Source organism: Narcine bancroftii, chromosome 1 (assembly GCF_036971445.1).
Source record: "Narcine bancroftii isolate sNarBan1 chromosome 1, sNarBan1.hap1, whole genome shotgun sequence".
NCBI lineage: Eukaryota > Metazoa > Chordata > Chondrichthyes > Torpediniformes > Narcinidae > Narcine > Narcine bancroftii.
In genome coordinates this window covers 389,530,860-389,547,639 of record NC_091469.1, presented here as the reverse complement: position 1 = coordinate 389,547,639, position 16,780 = coordinate 389,530,860, and the positions used below count along the sequence as shown (strand labels likewise).

The following is a 16,780-nucleotide window of genomic DNA, read 5'->3' as shown; positions in this document are numbered from 1 at the left end:
TAGCCTTTTAGACAGAATTAGCAAGTTCTGCATATAAGAAGGTTGTAGCCCTGAGAGTCGGGAAGGTGTGAATTAGAACAAAGGCAGGTTTGTGAATAAGGACAATATGGACAATGACATGATGGGACACTGACAGGATACCCCCTGGTCCTCCAAGTTCACAGAACCAGAATTTAGGCAGACAGGATTGCCTAATGCCAAACTCATCCAGGAGGCAGAAGAATGTAAGGGGGAGGGTACCTCTACACTGAAATGAACTGTATAAAAGTTGAGTGAGCCCCAGTATGTGTGTGTATTCACAGGGTAAGGGGAAAGCACCCAACTTTGCATTGTTGTATAATAAATGTTCTTTGCTCTCAATTTTTGTCTTAAGCAAATTCTGTGAAGGTACTTCTGTTTCTCACATTTTGAAAGCCACTCGTCTTGGTGAATGTCTATTGCTGCTGGGTTTTGGGGTCCTTTGGGCTCGTAACACAAACACAAAAGGAAGAAACAGTCTATAATGCTGTGAGAGATGAGTAAAACTAATATGAAAATATGTGTAATGAATAAAGCCAGTATGAATAGGATAAGGGTAGATAATAGAATGTAGGAAGTAAAGTTAGTCTGAATAAGATAAGGGTCTTCTAGCCTTAGAGAGAGTCAGCAAGTTCCGCATATGTAATTAGTAATCCTTAGACAGAATTAGCAAATTCTGCATATAAGAAGTTAGTAAGCCCTGAGGGTTGAGAAGGTGTGAATAAGGACAATGACATGATGGGACAGCGACAGGATACCCCCTGGTCTTCCAAGTTCACAGAAACAGCACTTAGGCAGACAGGATTGCCTAATGCCAAACTTATCCAAGAGGCAGAAGAATGGTAGGGGGGGTACCTCTACACTGAAAAGAACTGTATAAAAGTTGGGTGAGCCCCAGTATGTGTGTGTATTCCCAGGGTAAGGGGAAGCACCCAACTTTGCATCGTTGTATAATAAATGTTCTTTGTTCTCAATTTTTGTCTCGAGCAAATTCTGTGAAGGTACTTGTTTCTCACAATGCCAAACCCCAAGGAAACTGTTCAAAACCAGGATGAAGTTTTGCAGTTACATTTGCAAGGAGGTTTTTGCTGAACTTCTACTGATATCTTCAAGAAACCATAAGAATATCAAACTTTTTTTGATAATGAAGTGAAATTCTTTCAAACCACTATAAATGCAAATTGTTGTTTAGTTTGAGGGCTCTCCCCATGAATTTGAATTGCTGTTATGAATTAACAATGGTTTTTTTTATTACTTTCATACACAAAAATTCCACTTATACAGTATAGTATACAAAATACTATTGAAAAATCTTGCACTGGTTAGAGATTAGCAATTGTGACCACACTATTTAAGAAATAGAGAAAAAAATGGGGAATTGAGAAAATGACGCGATCAGGATGCTGCACCAATTAACGCAGTGGCAAAGTTATCAGAATTGATGCCACGCAGCTCCAGATACAGCAACCTGCCTTCATTTCTGACTTCTGTTCTCTCTGTGTAGAATTTGTACATTCTCTTTGTGACCTATGTATTTCCTTCAGCTTCTCCATTTCATCTCACATCTTAAAGACATAAAGAGCGATGGATTAATCAGCAACTCTAAACTGTTTCCAACATGCAACTGATTCCTTGTGTAGATAGAAGAGCCTGGAGAGCTGAAAGTAGGAGAATAAGATAATGTGGTTGGTTCTCAATGGTCAACATGGACTCAGTTAGCATGCCGAGTCATTTCCAATCTGTTTAACGATGACTCCTTCATTTTTTTTTTTAAATAGAAAGATAGCACATTGCATGCAATTCCCCAAAAAAGGCATTTAGTACACAAAATTTGTAATAGAGCAGTATCTGGATATACTTGCATACAAAAAAGATAACATGCAGCTACAAGTGATCGACAAGGCAAATGGATTGTCAGCCTTTATTGCGAAGGGTATGGTGCATAAAAGTAGAGAAGACTTGATACAACTACATTGGTGAGACCACATCTGGAGTTAAATTCAGTCTTGGTCTGCTGATCTCAAGAGGAATAATAAACTTGCATTGGAGGTAGTTCAAACCTGATGCACTAGGTTCATTCCCAAGGCAAGTCTACAGTGAAAGGTTTGGCAGGTTTGCTGCAGGAGAGACTGAATAGACTAGACATTTATTTTCTAGAATTTGAAAGAATCAAAGGAGATTTCACTGAAACATGCCAAACTCTACCAAAGTTTTACAGGCTGATTGCAGGAAGTCCAGAACCAGGGACACTCTAAATAAGAGATAGACCATTTAGGACTGGGATGAAGAGAAATGTTTTCAAATAGAAAAAAATCTAATTTATTTTACACTTTTCCACTGCAGCCACTCAGTAATTGAGTCCATTCAAGAGATCAATAATTTCTGGATATGAAGGGAATCAAGGAATATTGGGGTCATTGCATGACAACAGCTCTGAAGAATTTTAGCTGTTAATCTCAAGAAATGACAGAACAAATTATGAAGAGCCAAATGGGCAAATCCTCTTTTTTTTTTTTAAATGTTTTAAGGTTGAAAATAAAAATGAAGAAACCCAACTTTAGGGCGTCAATGTGCAAAACTTAGAGACACAAGATTCTGCACTGATAAAACTTTCATTGAACATAATTGAGAGTACAAAAAATTTAGATGAGAATAAATGAGATAGTTGCTATTCATTTTGTTTATCCTATTTCCAATTATTTAAAAGAACACAGTGAAGACTAATAAAACTAATAACTCTAAAAACAAAAGAAAATTCAAAAATTGCATAACTGTTGAGCAACACAAGGGACAGTTATGGCTTATCAAATGTGCACTGGATAGCTTGAAAATCAAGCCAATTAATCTAACCCTGAGCTTTGTATGATAGATTTCTGAATCTATAGGAATTCCTCAATTCCCTTTCAAAAACTAAAATTTGATGCATTTCCATCATCTCAGTCCATCACAGACACTAACCACTTGTCCAGTGAAGACATCAATGTGAGGCATTGTCTCAAGAAAGCAGCCAACATCATAAAGGATCCCCATCACCCTACTCACACTGTCTTTTCACTGCGATCTTCAAACAGACGGTACAGAGCCTGAAGTCTCTGGGTTCAAGACAGTTACCCCCCCCCCCCCCGACTAAGTGATCAGGTTCTTGAAACTTTCCTGTTACTATCAGGGAATTTAATTTATACTTGTTATCAGTACATTTTGCGTACCTGTGTAGCTGCAGCAAATAAGAATTTCAGTGCATTTATACATTGTACATAAGTGTATGACAAAATACTCTTATCAAATCGCATCTGATCCTTTTGATAAGGAATTCCAAATCCTCACCACTTGCCATAAATCTATGGTCCCTGGCTAAAACACCTTCAACCAATGAAAAGTTTATTTAATTAATTTAAGAACACAAGAAGCACAAAGTACTCCATCTATACATTTCACATCAAGATGTAAAGCTACAATTAAGCAAGAGCTTTTTAAAAATGTATTTAAGACATAAAAATGAAATTATGAGAATCAAAATAAGGGTTTCCAGTACTATCATCCTGAGACTGTAAAAGCAGAAGAAACAATTAAATATCCATGTGTGACAGATGAGTAAAACTAATATAAAAATGAGAGATGAAGAAAGCTAGTATGGATATATGTGTAATGAATAAAGCCAGTATGAATAGGATAAGGGTAGATAATAGAATGTAAGAAGTAAAGTTAGTCTGAAATAAGATAAGGATCTTCAAGCCTTAACAGAGTCAGCAAGTTCTGCATATAAAGTTAGTAAGCCCTGAGGGTTGGGAAGGTGTGAATAAGGACAATGACATGATGGAACTACAGGATACCCCCCTGGTCCTCCAAGTTCACAGAAACAGCACATAGGCAGACAGGATTGCGTAATGCCAAACTCATCCAGGTGGCAGAAGAATGTAAGGGGGAGGGTACTTCTATACTGAAATAAACTGTATAAAAGTTGGGTGAGCCCCAGTGTGTGTGTGTATTCACAGGATAAGGGGAAGCACCCAACTTTGCATTGTTGAATAATAAATGTTCTTTGTTCTCAATTTTTGTCTCGAGCAAATTCTGTGAAGGTACTTCTGTTTCTCACAAATGGGGCCTCATCCGGGATCCCACTCCCTCCACTGACAGAGTGCCCGACGATGAGGGTAGGTGCACCCCAGCTGATTCAGCTGGACTCACAGACGACGGGTGACTGGTCAGTGGATGAAGCGAGTGATATCCGAGAAGAGACATTGAGAACAAACGACGGGAGGACGTTAAGGAAGCGCGCTAGGAATAGCTACTGGATCCTGGTAAGAGGAATTTTACTTACCTGTTAGTATGGGAGGTGTGAGTAGCAAGGGAAATACTCCTAAGGAAGGACGGAACGATCAGATAACTAAGCAAAGTCCATTAGGAGTAATGCTATCTGATTGGGGTGCGGGGAGAACCAGTGGGAAAGACAAACAGACCACGGTCAGATATTGCTGTCTAGAATGGGTTAAAAACCCGATAAAAGGGAATTTGGTATATTGCCCAAAGTTCAGATCCGATGAGGACTGGATGTGTCAGGCATTGAACATCTGACTCTATCAAAATCAAAGAGATAATATTGAGAGCAGAGAATATGCAGCCTGCTGGCTCAGTGGATCCGTTGATCAACTGGTTTTGAATGAAAAGGAATGCAAGGACAAGAAGGATGAGGAACCTTTTGTCCCTAAAACACAAGGATGGGATGTGTTACATTCCCTTCCTCTACCTTATGCTCCTCCTATGCCGGCTCCTATCTTTCCCCTCTCTCCTATGCTCTACCCTTCTGCACCTTCCCCTCTTCTCCCACAGCTAAAGAAAGCAGAAGAAAGTAGGGGTGGTATGATGACCCATTCACAAAGTACTAGATTACCACATCTATTGACAAGAGAGGGAGGAGACTGGGACTCAGAACAGTGTGAGACCCTCCAGGAAGAAAGGGCAGAACCCTTTGATTCATTTCCCGGAGAGCAGGAACCTAGACATTATAAAGGAGAGGATAAGCCAGAAATTAACTGGATGAGACCTTCACGGGAAGTTCCCGTGGGAGGGGGTCTCGGTTTCGTAAATGTGCCCCTGACTAGTATGGTGCGTAACTTTAAGAGAGAAATGACCTCCCTGATAGAGGTTCCTCAGGGATGTGCCGAACAATTAGATCAATTTTTGGGACCAAATATATGTACATGGGATGAGTTAACATCGATCTTTAGGGCTCTGTTCACTTTGGATGAATGTGGAATGATTCGCCAGGCTGGGATTAGAGTCTGGGATAGGGAACACCAAGGGGGACCAGAGGCGATACCTGGGGAACTTAAATTCCCCCTGGCAAAACCAAATTCGGATAAGAATACTAATGATGGTCGCACATTAATGGAGGAATATAGGGTTAATCTGATAAAAGGAATCTGTTCCAAAGGGACAGAATTTTAAGAAAGCATTTGAGGTTCCCCAAGGTCCCGAGGAGACCCCCTCTGCATTTCTGAATAGATTGTGTATGGCCATACAGCAATATGGGGGCTCTGGATGTAGAATCCCCAGCGGGTGAACAATTAGTATTAACAGGCTTCGTTACAAATTCAGCCCCAGACATTAGAAGGAAATTGCAGAAGATTGAGAATTGGCATGAACAGGGAATAACACAGCTTTTACAGATTGCACAAAGAGTATACGTCCAGAGGTCTGAGGATAAACAGAAAGGAAAGGCTAAGATTTTGATGCAGGCAGTCAAGGAAGTCGTGGAGGGACAGCAAGGAAAGGGTAGGGGCTGTGTGCCAGCTCCTGGACATTGGGAGGAGCGCCGGGAGTGGGAGAGTAGAGACCGGAGCAGGGGCAAGGGTAGAGGGGAATTCTGGGGACGACGACCGTTCCCGGGACCTCGTGGTAATCCCGGTAGGAATTGGGAAACAGGAGCATTACTTTGCTGCCATTGTTAAAAGGAGGGACATTTTAAGAGAGAATGCCCAATGCGAGCCAGGGAGACACGATCTTACGCACTGATGGAAGCAGATTATGAATAGGGGGGGTCACGGTTCTCAGTCAATACACACCGTGGGGCTGCACGGAGAACCATTGGTAAATTTAAGCATAGGACCCCACAGTGACAAGATGACCTTTTTAGTGGATTCTGGGGCAGCCCGGTCTAGTATTTTACAACCACCCGAGGGTGTTAAGATAGAGGGGACAGTGATGATTTCGGGAGTAGGAGGAAAAGATGTTCTGGTCCCTGTATTAAGGGATGTAAGAATAGAAATGGAAGAGAAGATAGTAACGGAGGACATTCTACTAGTTCCCCAAGCTGGAGTTTGTTTGTTTGTTAGGACGAGATTTACAGGACCAATTGGCTATCGGCACCAGACCACAGGAATCGGGTATCGGGGTTCAATTGTATGTATTAACCGAGAAGGATCGGGAACTAATAAATCCTGGAGTATGAGCAAAAAGAGGCAATAGAGGAGTGTTAGATATTCCTCCCTTGCAAGTTACTTTAAAAGATCCTGAGCAAGTAATTAGACGAAAGCAGTATCCAATTCCGATGGCTGGCCGAAAGGGGCTGCAGCCAGTAATTGACCAGTTGGTGAAAGATGGTATACTCGAACCTTGTATGTCACCTTTTAATACCCTAAAAACCAGACGGTGTGGCCACCGGAGTACTAACACAAGAGAGGGCAGCCTGTAGACAGCCAGTTGTTTTTCTGTCAAAAGTTTTAGACCCTGTTTGTCGTGGTTGGCCAGAATGCGTGCAAGCCATCGCAGCCACTGCTATTTTAGTTGAGGAAGGACGAAAGATTATGTTTGGTGCCCCGATGATAGTTCACACCCCTCACACAGTCCGCAATATTATCTTACAACGTGCTGGAAGGTGGCTTACAGACTCTAGAATTTTAAAATATGAAGTGATCCTAATGGATAGGAATGATTTGACCCTGATTACGAATAAAGAACACAATCCAGCAGCTTTCTTGGTTTCTCCAAATTCTGACAATACCATAAATGATTTAGAGCATGTATGTTTAGAGGTAATAGATTTACAGACCAAAATTAGAGAGGATTTAAGCGATGAGCCTTTACAGGAGGGTGAAAGGTAGTTTATTGATGGATCTTCCCGTTGCATTGATGGCACCCGTTATAGTGGGTATAGTGTAGTGGATGGGAAGGAAGGAGTAGTGATTGAAGCCGGTCGCCTTCCCGGTCATTGGTCAGCACAATCTTGTGAATTGTATGCCCTCTGTAGAGCTCTCCAGGGTCTAGAGAACAAGGTGGGCACGATCTACACAGACTCAAAGTATGCTTTTGGTGTAGTGCACACCTTTGGGAAGATCTGGAAAGAGCAGGGAATGATAACTGGGAAAGGACAAAAGTTGATCCATGAAAACTTAATTGTCCAATCTCTAGATGCTCTTACATTACCTGAGGAGATAGCTGTAGTTCATGTACGGGGCCATCAAAGTGGTGACAGTCCTGAAGCACAGGGGAACAGACAGGCAGATGCAGCTGCCAAAGAGGCTGCGCTCACGGAGAAAAGAGACATGCAGCTATTACTGCCCACCCCATATGAGGTTCAAAAGACTCCCATCTTTTCACGGGAAGAGGAGGTTTACAAGAAGGACCAGGGAATGTGTCAAACTGCTGATGGGTTGTGGTGGACGGCAGAAGGACGCCAAGTGCTGAACAAAGCCTTGGCTCAGCAAATTATTGATCAGCTCCACCAGCAGACAGACTGGGGAACACAGGCACTTGTGGATACTTTTGTACGGTATTTTCATTGCACAGGAATATACACTATAGCCAAGCAAAGTACTCGGGGTTGTCCAATCTGTCAGAGAGTAAATAAGAAAGTTATGCGCCAGGTAATGCCTGGCGGTCGCAATATAGCTGTACGCCAATTTCAACGGATACAAATTGACTTTACGGAATTACCTAAGATAGGGGTTTACAAATACCTCCTGGTGATGGTAGATCATTTCACACGATGGGTTGAGGCTTTCCTGACCCCTAATGATCGTGCAAGCACCGTTATCAGGATACTACTGGAGTCTGTGATTCCACGATATGGTATGATTCAAACCATTGACTCAGATCGAGGTACACATTTTACCTCTCAGGTACTCCAGGGTGTGTGTAAAATACTGGGAATAGATTGGCAGCTACATACCCCATGGCACCCCCAGAGCTCAGGCAGGCCGTGTTGAACGAATGAATCAGACCTTGAAAAATCAGCTCACTCGACTTCATGAGGAAACTGGTCTCTCCTGGATTAAATGCTTACCCTTAAGCCTTAATCAGGACTCGCATAGCCCCTCGTAAGGATCTTGCTGTCTCAGCATATGAGATGATGTTTGGTCTTCCTTACATGGATTCCACATTAATACCCCTACCCCTGAGGCTAATGACCAGTACATATCCAAACATTTAAAGGGACTTTCTGCCTCTCTATACGAATTAAAATGGAAGGGTTTATTAGCTCAAAACCCACCCCTGGAGTATCCTATTCATTCTATTAAACCTGGTGATTGGGTATATGTAAAAACATGGCAAGATCACCAACTAAAACCCCTATTGTGTACTTTTGATTACAGACCCTGCCGTGCGAACGAAAGAAAAGGGATGGAGCCACATACAACGAATTAAACGAGCTGCTGACCCACGGACTAACGACATTGATAATCTACCCTTCACCTGGCATGCAGTCCCTCATTCTTCTGATCTAAAAGTTACACTACGGGGGGAAAAAGTGCTGTAATGCTATTTTTACAATTTGTTGTTATGTTTACTTGTTGGTTCCCAATTTTTGAGAAATCACCAAATTGCTCACGATGTATTAAGTCCTCCTGGAACAGGGGCAGCAGAGGTGACAATTATTTACCTTTAGAATGCAGACAGGGCGCAGGTATAGAGTATAGTCATAGTGGGGTATGGGTTAATATAGGATCCCAACATGGACCAGGGGAACAGAACGGCCCTAGGGGAGTAGATTTGATTTGTATTTCGGCCTCTACAGGTATTAAAGAGGAGTTTTAAAGGGATAGCACAAAGAAGATGGTGGGACAAAGACAGACAGAATGTTAGTCAGGATTGTACATGTAGCAGAGATAGAGTGAATACATATGCTAATATTCACAGACAGGCTGCAACATACAGGTTCAGTGATACTTATGCTAATGTTCGCAGACAAGCTGCAACTCACAGGTTAAGTGACAAGAAACACCCCTCCCCAACTTGGTCTCCTGTAAATCATCCTTTGGGTCACACAGACATTCAGAATGTTAAGAACCACCACTGTAAGGGGAGTTCCAGTTGTAAATGACGAGTAAGCTGCTCCAGAACACCACAGCTACTTGGCATTTAAATCGTTTAACCAGACTCCAGCCTTGGAGATCATCACCGAACAGACAGTGTTGGCCCTGAATTTATGGGCTGAAGAAAGACGACAGATACGAGGCACAGTTCAACAAAACCGCCTGGCTCTCGATTACTCGTTGGCTGCTGAAGGCAGCGTTTGTGAAAGACTGGTTAATGACAATGCTCACAACGGTCAGGCATTAAAGACAATTCTTCAGGAGTTCGAAAATCTTCCCATGCCCAGGTTCAGACTTGGCAACCTTGGTGGGATGGACTAGACTTTTTAATTGGTAACTGGACTCTGATACCCACAGCCCCTATAGCAGCTGGACTTGCTATTCTGGCCATTATGGTGCTCCCCTGCCTAAAGACTTGTGTACAGTATTTAATTCAACGAACCCCTCGTCAGATGACTAGAACCCAAAGGATGTATGTTTCCCAAATTCTGTCTGATGATGCTGAGACTGCAGTTCGTTTACTGACCCGCTGGGAAAAAGACCAAGTTTACAAGTAATACATTCCAGTTGAGAATTCACGAAGCGTAGCTAAAAGAAAAGTGAGGATTGTGAGAGATGAGTAAAACTAATATAAAAATATGAGAGATGAAGAAAGCTAGTATGGATATATGTGTAATGAATAAAGCCAGTATGAATAGGATAAGGGTAGATAATAGATGTAGGAAGCATAAAGTTAGTCTGAATAAGATAAGGGTCTTCTAGCCTTAGACAGAGTCAGCAAGTTCTGCATATAAGAGTTAGTAAGCCCTGAGGGTTGGGAAGGTGTGAATAAGGACAATGACATGATGGGACACAGACAGGATACCCCCCCTGGTCCTCCAAGTTCACAGAAACAGCACGTAGGCAGACAGGATTGCCTAATGTCAAACTCATCCAGGAGGCAGAAGGATGTAAGGGGGGAGGGTACTTCTATACTGAAATAAACTGTATAAAAGTTGGGTGAGCCCCAGTGTGTGTGTATTCCCAGGGTAAGGGGAAGCACCCAACTTTGCATTGTTGTATAATAAAATGTTCTTTGTTCTCAATTTTTGTCTCGAGCAATTTCTGTGAAGGTACTTCTGTTTCTCACACATGGAACCAGAATGCACAGTTAAAACTGATAAAAAAATAATAAATATTATTGTTTCCTGTAAAAAGCTGTTCAATGGAATTCAGAAGCCTTAAACATTTTAATAACTCACAAATACATGGTAAGTTCAATATGGACAGAAATAAATTTATGACAATGAATACCCAAGAAAAATATTAAACCAAGAGCAAAAAAACAAGGACCTATAAATAATTCTCTGGTGGAAATATAAAGTTTTATTTTATTTTAAATAGTGTTTGAAAAGATTTAGAATGGCTACTCAGAAACAATTTACATATAATCTGATGTTTTTAAAAAATTCAGCACTCCGAAATTCAGTTTTTATTTCCCATTGCACTCTGCTTTCAAATGCAATCTCCACCATGATTACACAGAATGATAAGGTTCCTTTTTTTGCATATTCTACAAGTGGCCTACAGTTCATACCAAGAATCTTGAGTGACAAAAATAACTGTCAGCTCTTTTTTGAACAACCAGGTAGGTGCACAATAATCTGAATAATATATTTTTGTGCACCATGAATAATTTCTCAATATAATAAAGGATTCTATCCCTTTTATGTCAACTTAATTCTAATTTAACAAACAAATTATTTAATCATTTATAAAGTATTAAATCATATGTTCTTAAATGTAATAACTTCAAAATACAAGATAAGACATCCTTAAAAGGCTATGTCAAATCATGCAAAGAATGACATTGTGCTTGAAATATTTAAATATTGCACACATAATGTCGACAATAATGGCTCAGTACCTTACTGGGGATTCGAAAGTTTTCGACAGGAGATTTGATCTCTGGCACGCTTTCTGGAGGGCTTTTCAAGCCCTGAAAAAAAGTCAAATGGAACAAATCAATGGCAATCATACTAAAGAACACTTGCAATGCTGCACTTAGCATTCTTGTGCGATACTACTGAATATCAAAGTGTACTTTTCTTCAAAATTAACTCCATCAGACAAGAGAAATGCACTTGAACCAAAGGCAAATTTACTTTTCATTTCTGATTTCCATCCTGCTCCCCCCTGCACATGATCTTTCTCTAATTCCTCCTTAATTCTGCTTCACTGCCCAGCTACAGACTAGTAGACACTTAAAGGCAAACTACTACTCCTCCTAATCCACTTGGTTTAGATTATTTTATTCCTATATTTAATACTATTATATGACACCTTATCAAAAGCTTTCAAGTCCAGGTCGACCAGAATCAATGTTACATGTACATGTTACCTCAAAATAAATCTATCAAACTGGTTCAACACATTTTGACTGTAAATCCATAATCCATTGTCTTAATCAGTTTTCATCCCAGTAATTAAATTCCTTCCCAACACCAATATTAAACATTGGTCCATAGTTGCTGAGTTGACCCTGATTTCCATTTTTAAACTAATAACCTCAGTAACTCTCTAGCCCTATGATGACATCATCCTAATATCCAAAGAAAATCAGGAAATTATCATTAGACTTCCTTCAAAATCTTAGGATACATTCAATCACGGCCCAGTTATGTACCTCTTAATGTTCAGCAATTTTCCAATATTTATCATTTTTGAACTATCCAGTGTCCCAACTATCACCCTTACTGTGACTATCGAAGCATCATATTCCCCAGTGAAGATAATGAAAAGGACTTAGAACACTACAGCACAGAATAGGCCCTTCAGCCCTCAATGTTGTGCTGACCCATACATTCCTTTTTCTTTGAAAAAAAGTACAAAACCCACCCTACTCCATCACCTTCAATTTTTATTTCATCCATGTGCCCAAGAGTCTCTTAAATGCCCCTAATGTTTCAGCCTCCACCAGAATCCTTGGCAAGTCATTCCGGGAACCCACAACTTCCCTCATTTCGCTTTGTACATATGTCCTCTAGTATTTGCCATTCCTGCCCTGGAAAACAGGTGCTGGCTGTACACCCTATCTATTAGCCACTTCACTGTAGGAATATTTCACTCCTTCGGTGTCTCAGTCTGATGACTTGTATGTCGTCAAAATCAGTATACATACACATCCTTTCCCATTCCTGGTCATGAGCAGTTGAATCGAAATCTGAGTAAAAAAGACAATTCCCCACACCTTTTAATCTAAGACTATGTCCTTTGTTCTTAGACACTCCAAAAGGAGAAACATCCTCCCAACTTTAGCCCTCAGAGTCCAACCTAAGAAACATATATTTCAATAAAAATAATTCACATTAGTCTAAAATCTAATGAGCAAACTTGTTCAACAATCCCTCCTACAGCTGGGATCATCCCACTGAATGTTCTCTGAAACTACCAAACTGGGGCAACAGTAGCAGGCCTCAATGACAAATGCCCAGTGGCTGGTGATGGCACACATCAAAATACACCTTCCAGAGACAGACCTACCTGGAGAACGATGCCTCATACACCAGGCTGCTGTTCACTGACTTCGACTCAGCATTTAATACAATCATTCCCCAAAGGCTGGTGGAGAAGATGTTCAATACACCTCTCTGTAACTGTATTCTGAACTTCCTCACAGAAAGACCCCAGTCTGTCTGGGTCAGTAGCAGAACATTAAGCACCATCACGCTGATCACTGAAGCACCTCAGGGCTAGGTGCTCAGCCCACAATTCTTCACACTATTGGCCCACAACTGCAATGTCAAATCCAGCTACAACAGAGTCCTCAGGTTTATAGATGACACGACAGTAGTCAGCCTTATCAGCAACAATGATGAGCTGCACCACAGAGAAGGAGGAAAATTTTGTGAAATGGTGGGAGAGTAACAACCTGAATCTCAACATGGACAAGACAAAGGAGATGATTGTGGACTTCAGGAAGACAAGGGATGACCACCCTCCACTACACATTAATAGCTCAGCAGTGAAGAGAGAATAGAGTACCAAGTTCCTCAGTCTGCTTAAGAAGTGACCTATCCTGGACATATGACATCTCTGCACCTATCAGGAAGGCGCAACAGCGATTACGTATCTTGAGAAGAGTGAGGTGGACAAGGCTTCGACCACCATTATGTCAACCTTCTACAGGAGCTTTATCGAGAGCAACCTGGCCAGCTGCATCACAGTATAATAGTAATCAGATCAGAGGTCAATCTACAGAGAGGATAACTCTGTGGTCTCCCAACCCCCATTAATATTTACCAGGATCATTGTCTAAAGAGGGTGCACAAAATCAGTGAGGACTGCTCAGGAATGCATGCAGCATTTCTCAGCTAAACCCATTGGAAAAGGGATACAGGAGTAGCAGAGTAGAGCCAGGAACCACAAGGCTGAGAAGCAGCTTCTCCCCACAGACAGGGAGACTGCTGAACAACTGATGAACTGCTCATACACACCCTCCATGTCTCTATAATTTATTTAAAATGTATTTATATTAATATCTGTATATAGATACTGTGCATATGTATAATTTGTGCGTTATGTCTGTGAGTGAGTTTTTTAGTATTTTGCATCAAGGACCAGAGAAGACTGTTTCATCATGTTCTACTTGTACAATCGGATGATAAATGAAGTTGAAGCTACAAACCTGAAAAAGATGAATCTATGCCCAGTTCAAAGACTCTCGGCTAGAGAACAGCAGGTTCCGGATCAGCGTTGGTGCCCCTATCTCTCTCCCTGGGATGAGTCTCTTCCTCCCCGCTCCTATGATAAAGTGCTCAGACCCTTTTTTTTTAAATTGCGGCGCCTATTATTTTGCTCATACTTTGACCGAAGGGCTCAGGCCTGAGACGTTGGTTCTATCTTTGCTTCCAATAGACACCGTGTGACCTGCTGAGTTCCTCCAGCTCTTTTGTGTGTTGCACGACAATTACAGCATCTGCAGGCGTTCCTGTTCATCCCTTTCCTCTCCCCCGTTGCGGGCGGAGTCCCTTTAATGCCGCGGCTTGCTCCTTCCGAGACACAAGGCCTAGCCAAGACTTCGGTTTAAAATACACTCAAGATTAATAACAATGCGCCATTACCTGACGGGACATCAGAGACTTTATTTTCTGCATTCTCCGACCTCTCACGATTCTCTCCGAGAGACGACAATGCTATACTCTTCTTAAAGGCGGTGATCGTGGCACCACCGGACATCCACAGCCGCCATCTTTGGATCACGTGACCATAGGTCTGCGCTGCATGATGGAACCTGTGGTCTAGGAGCGGCGGGCGGACTACAGCTTCCAGGATTCCTGGCGACGGCTCCGCCTCTGCCCTGAAAGGGCTGTCGTGCGAGCAGTGGCTCTTTGCCTTTGAGTGTATGAGCCTTATTAAGCCTCCTCTGAACCCAGACAGGATGAAAAGTTATCCTCCACCCCAAGGGGGTCACCGAGAAAAAGAGTGATCTTCATAATTATTCAATCACCAAAGGAACGTGTGTGGGAAGAGGGGTTGCTGTTGGGGGACAGTCACCTCAGTCTGAATCAGGGGGGAAAGGCTCAAGAAGCAAGTGCCTTTAAACTGGTGGACATAATGTACACAAAACAAACATGCACAGTTAAGAACAGGATAAAACAAAGAATATTGACTGAATGGAGTCAAATAAAGTTATGAACAGACAAAGGAGGTGGTTGATGATAAAGCGTGAAAATTAATTTCTGTGCAGTAATGCGTTGCAGTGTTCATAGTGGATGTTGAGAGTGTATTGTCAGATAAACAAGTAAGATATGCAGATCAACAGCTTAGAGTTCTTGCCAGCTATAAGAGCTTCTTCTGGCTTTCCATCCCGTAGGATGATGATGGTTCCTTTCAGTCAGTGCATCCTGGAGTGGATGTACTAGTGGTAAACCACAGTAATGTACAATTATCTGGTCAAGCATGCCCTGAGGCCCCTCCCGACAGGCTCCTGTATAAAGGTGGCTGTTCCACAGCCCCTCCGACTCAGTGCAGGACGGCCAAACAGTAAAGGTATGTTATGTTCTCAAGTGAATTAAAGCCTATTGGTTTCTCCACAATAGTCTCCATCAGCACTGCTTGCCACATACATGACAGGAGAGACCTGGAGAGGCAAGAGGGGCAGAATCTCAGCTGCGGTGCTTCCTGTGCCTTTATTCAGTTGCCTCTTTGAGCTTTTTCTCAACAGCGTCCACACCTTTGCTGATGGCGTCCCTCCACTGCGAGTGATCTTGAGTCAGATCCTCCCATGTTGATGGGGCAATGTCCGCTTTCTTGAGGCTCCTGTACCACTGCCCTTGGGCAGTCTTCCGTCAGGCATTCTATCAACGTTCTGTTCAGTGCAGTTGGGCTGACATCTCCAAGGTTGAAATTGCTGGCATTCCAGCTCCAAAAAGGACCTCGATATTGGAGCTCTAAGATACACCAACTACTCTGTATAACTTGTGTAATTCTATTGATATAGGATAATGTTTAAGAATTACTTTTTGCACCTATATCATTACCTATAGCAATTGGCTGATTAATATAGTTATAAAGATACCAAGGGAGTTGTTGAAATGACATAACCTACTACAAAACAAAATCCAATGCAGAAGGAGATGGTAAAGCTTCACTCCCAAATGAACTCAATGCCTTCTATGCCTGATTTGACCACAAGAACAAGAAAGAACCACCATTGTATGCCCCCATGTCCTCAATGATCCTCTCCTGTACTGAAGATGATGTGTGAGCTGCCATCAGAGTGAATCCGAAGAAAGTCTCAGCTCCAGATGGAGTACCCAATCGAGTACTAAAACTCTGTGCTGACCAACTTACCAATGTATTCAAGGATATCTTCAACATCTCACTCTGGCAGGGTATGGTCCCCACCTGTTTAAAACAATCGTACCGGTGCTCAAGAAGAGTGTGGTAAACTGCCTGTGACTATCGACCAGTGACACTCACATCAACAGTGATGAAGTGTTTTGAAAGGCTGGTGTTGAAGCATTTCAGCTCCTGTGTAAGCAGCGACAGAGGTTGTTCCAATTTGCCTGTCGTAGCAACAGGTCTATGTTATCTCACTGCCTCTACACAAAGCCCTGGAACACTTGGATACATCAGATGGATAAAGATGGATACATCAGATGAATAAAGATGGTTGCTCTTTATTGACTACAGTTCGGCAATTAACACCATCATCCCCACTGTGTATTTGGATCCTTAATTTCCTTACTTACAGACCACAATCAGTGAAGATTGGTAAGAACATCTCCTCCACAATCTCCATCAGTACCGGAGAACCACAGGGCTGCGTTCTTAGCCCCCTGCTCAACTCCTTTACACCCATAACTATGTGGCTTTGTATGACAACAACACCATCTCCAAATTTGCTGTTGATACCACAGTAGTGGGTTGTCTAAAAAGAGACAATGAGTCAGCAAACAGGATGGAGT

At 42.0% G+C, this 16,780-nt stretch overlaps 1 protein-coding gene across 8 annotated transcripts in view; it reads right to left on the bottom strand.

The window, feature by feature from the left end:
- The window catches only part of vps50 (VPS50 EARP/GARPII complex subunit), a 171,667-nt gene extending 157,101 nt beyond the window's left edge, over positions 1–14,566 (bottom strand). For all 8 annotated transcript variants that reach the window (XR_011349904.1, XR_011349905.1, XM_069913647.1 and 5 more), the window contains exons 1-2: positions 14,432–14,566; positions 11,236–11,307 (exon numbers count right to left, since the gene is read on the bottom strand). Coding sequence is in view for 6 of the 8 variants with exons in the window: in XM_069913647.1 (XP_069769748.1) it covers positions 11,236–11,307; positions 14,432–14,464 (105 nt within the window). In the remaining 2 variants the exon portion in view is untranslated. The remainder of the gene's footprint in view (positions 1–11,235; positions 11,308–14,431) is intronic.
- Between the last annotated feature and the right edge of the window lie 2,214 nt (positions 14,567–16,780).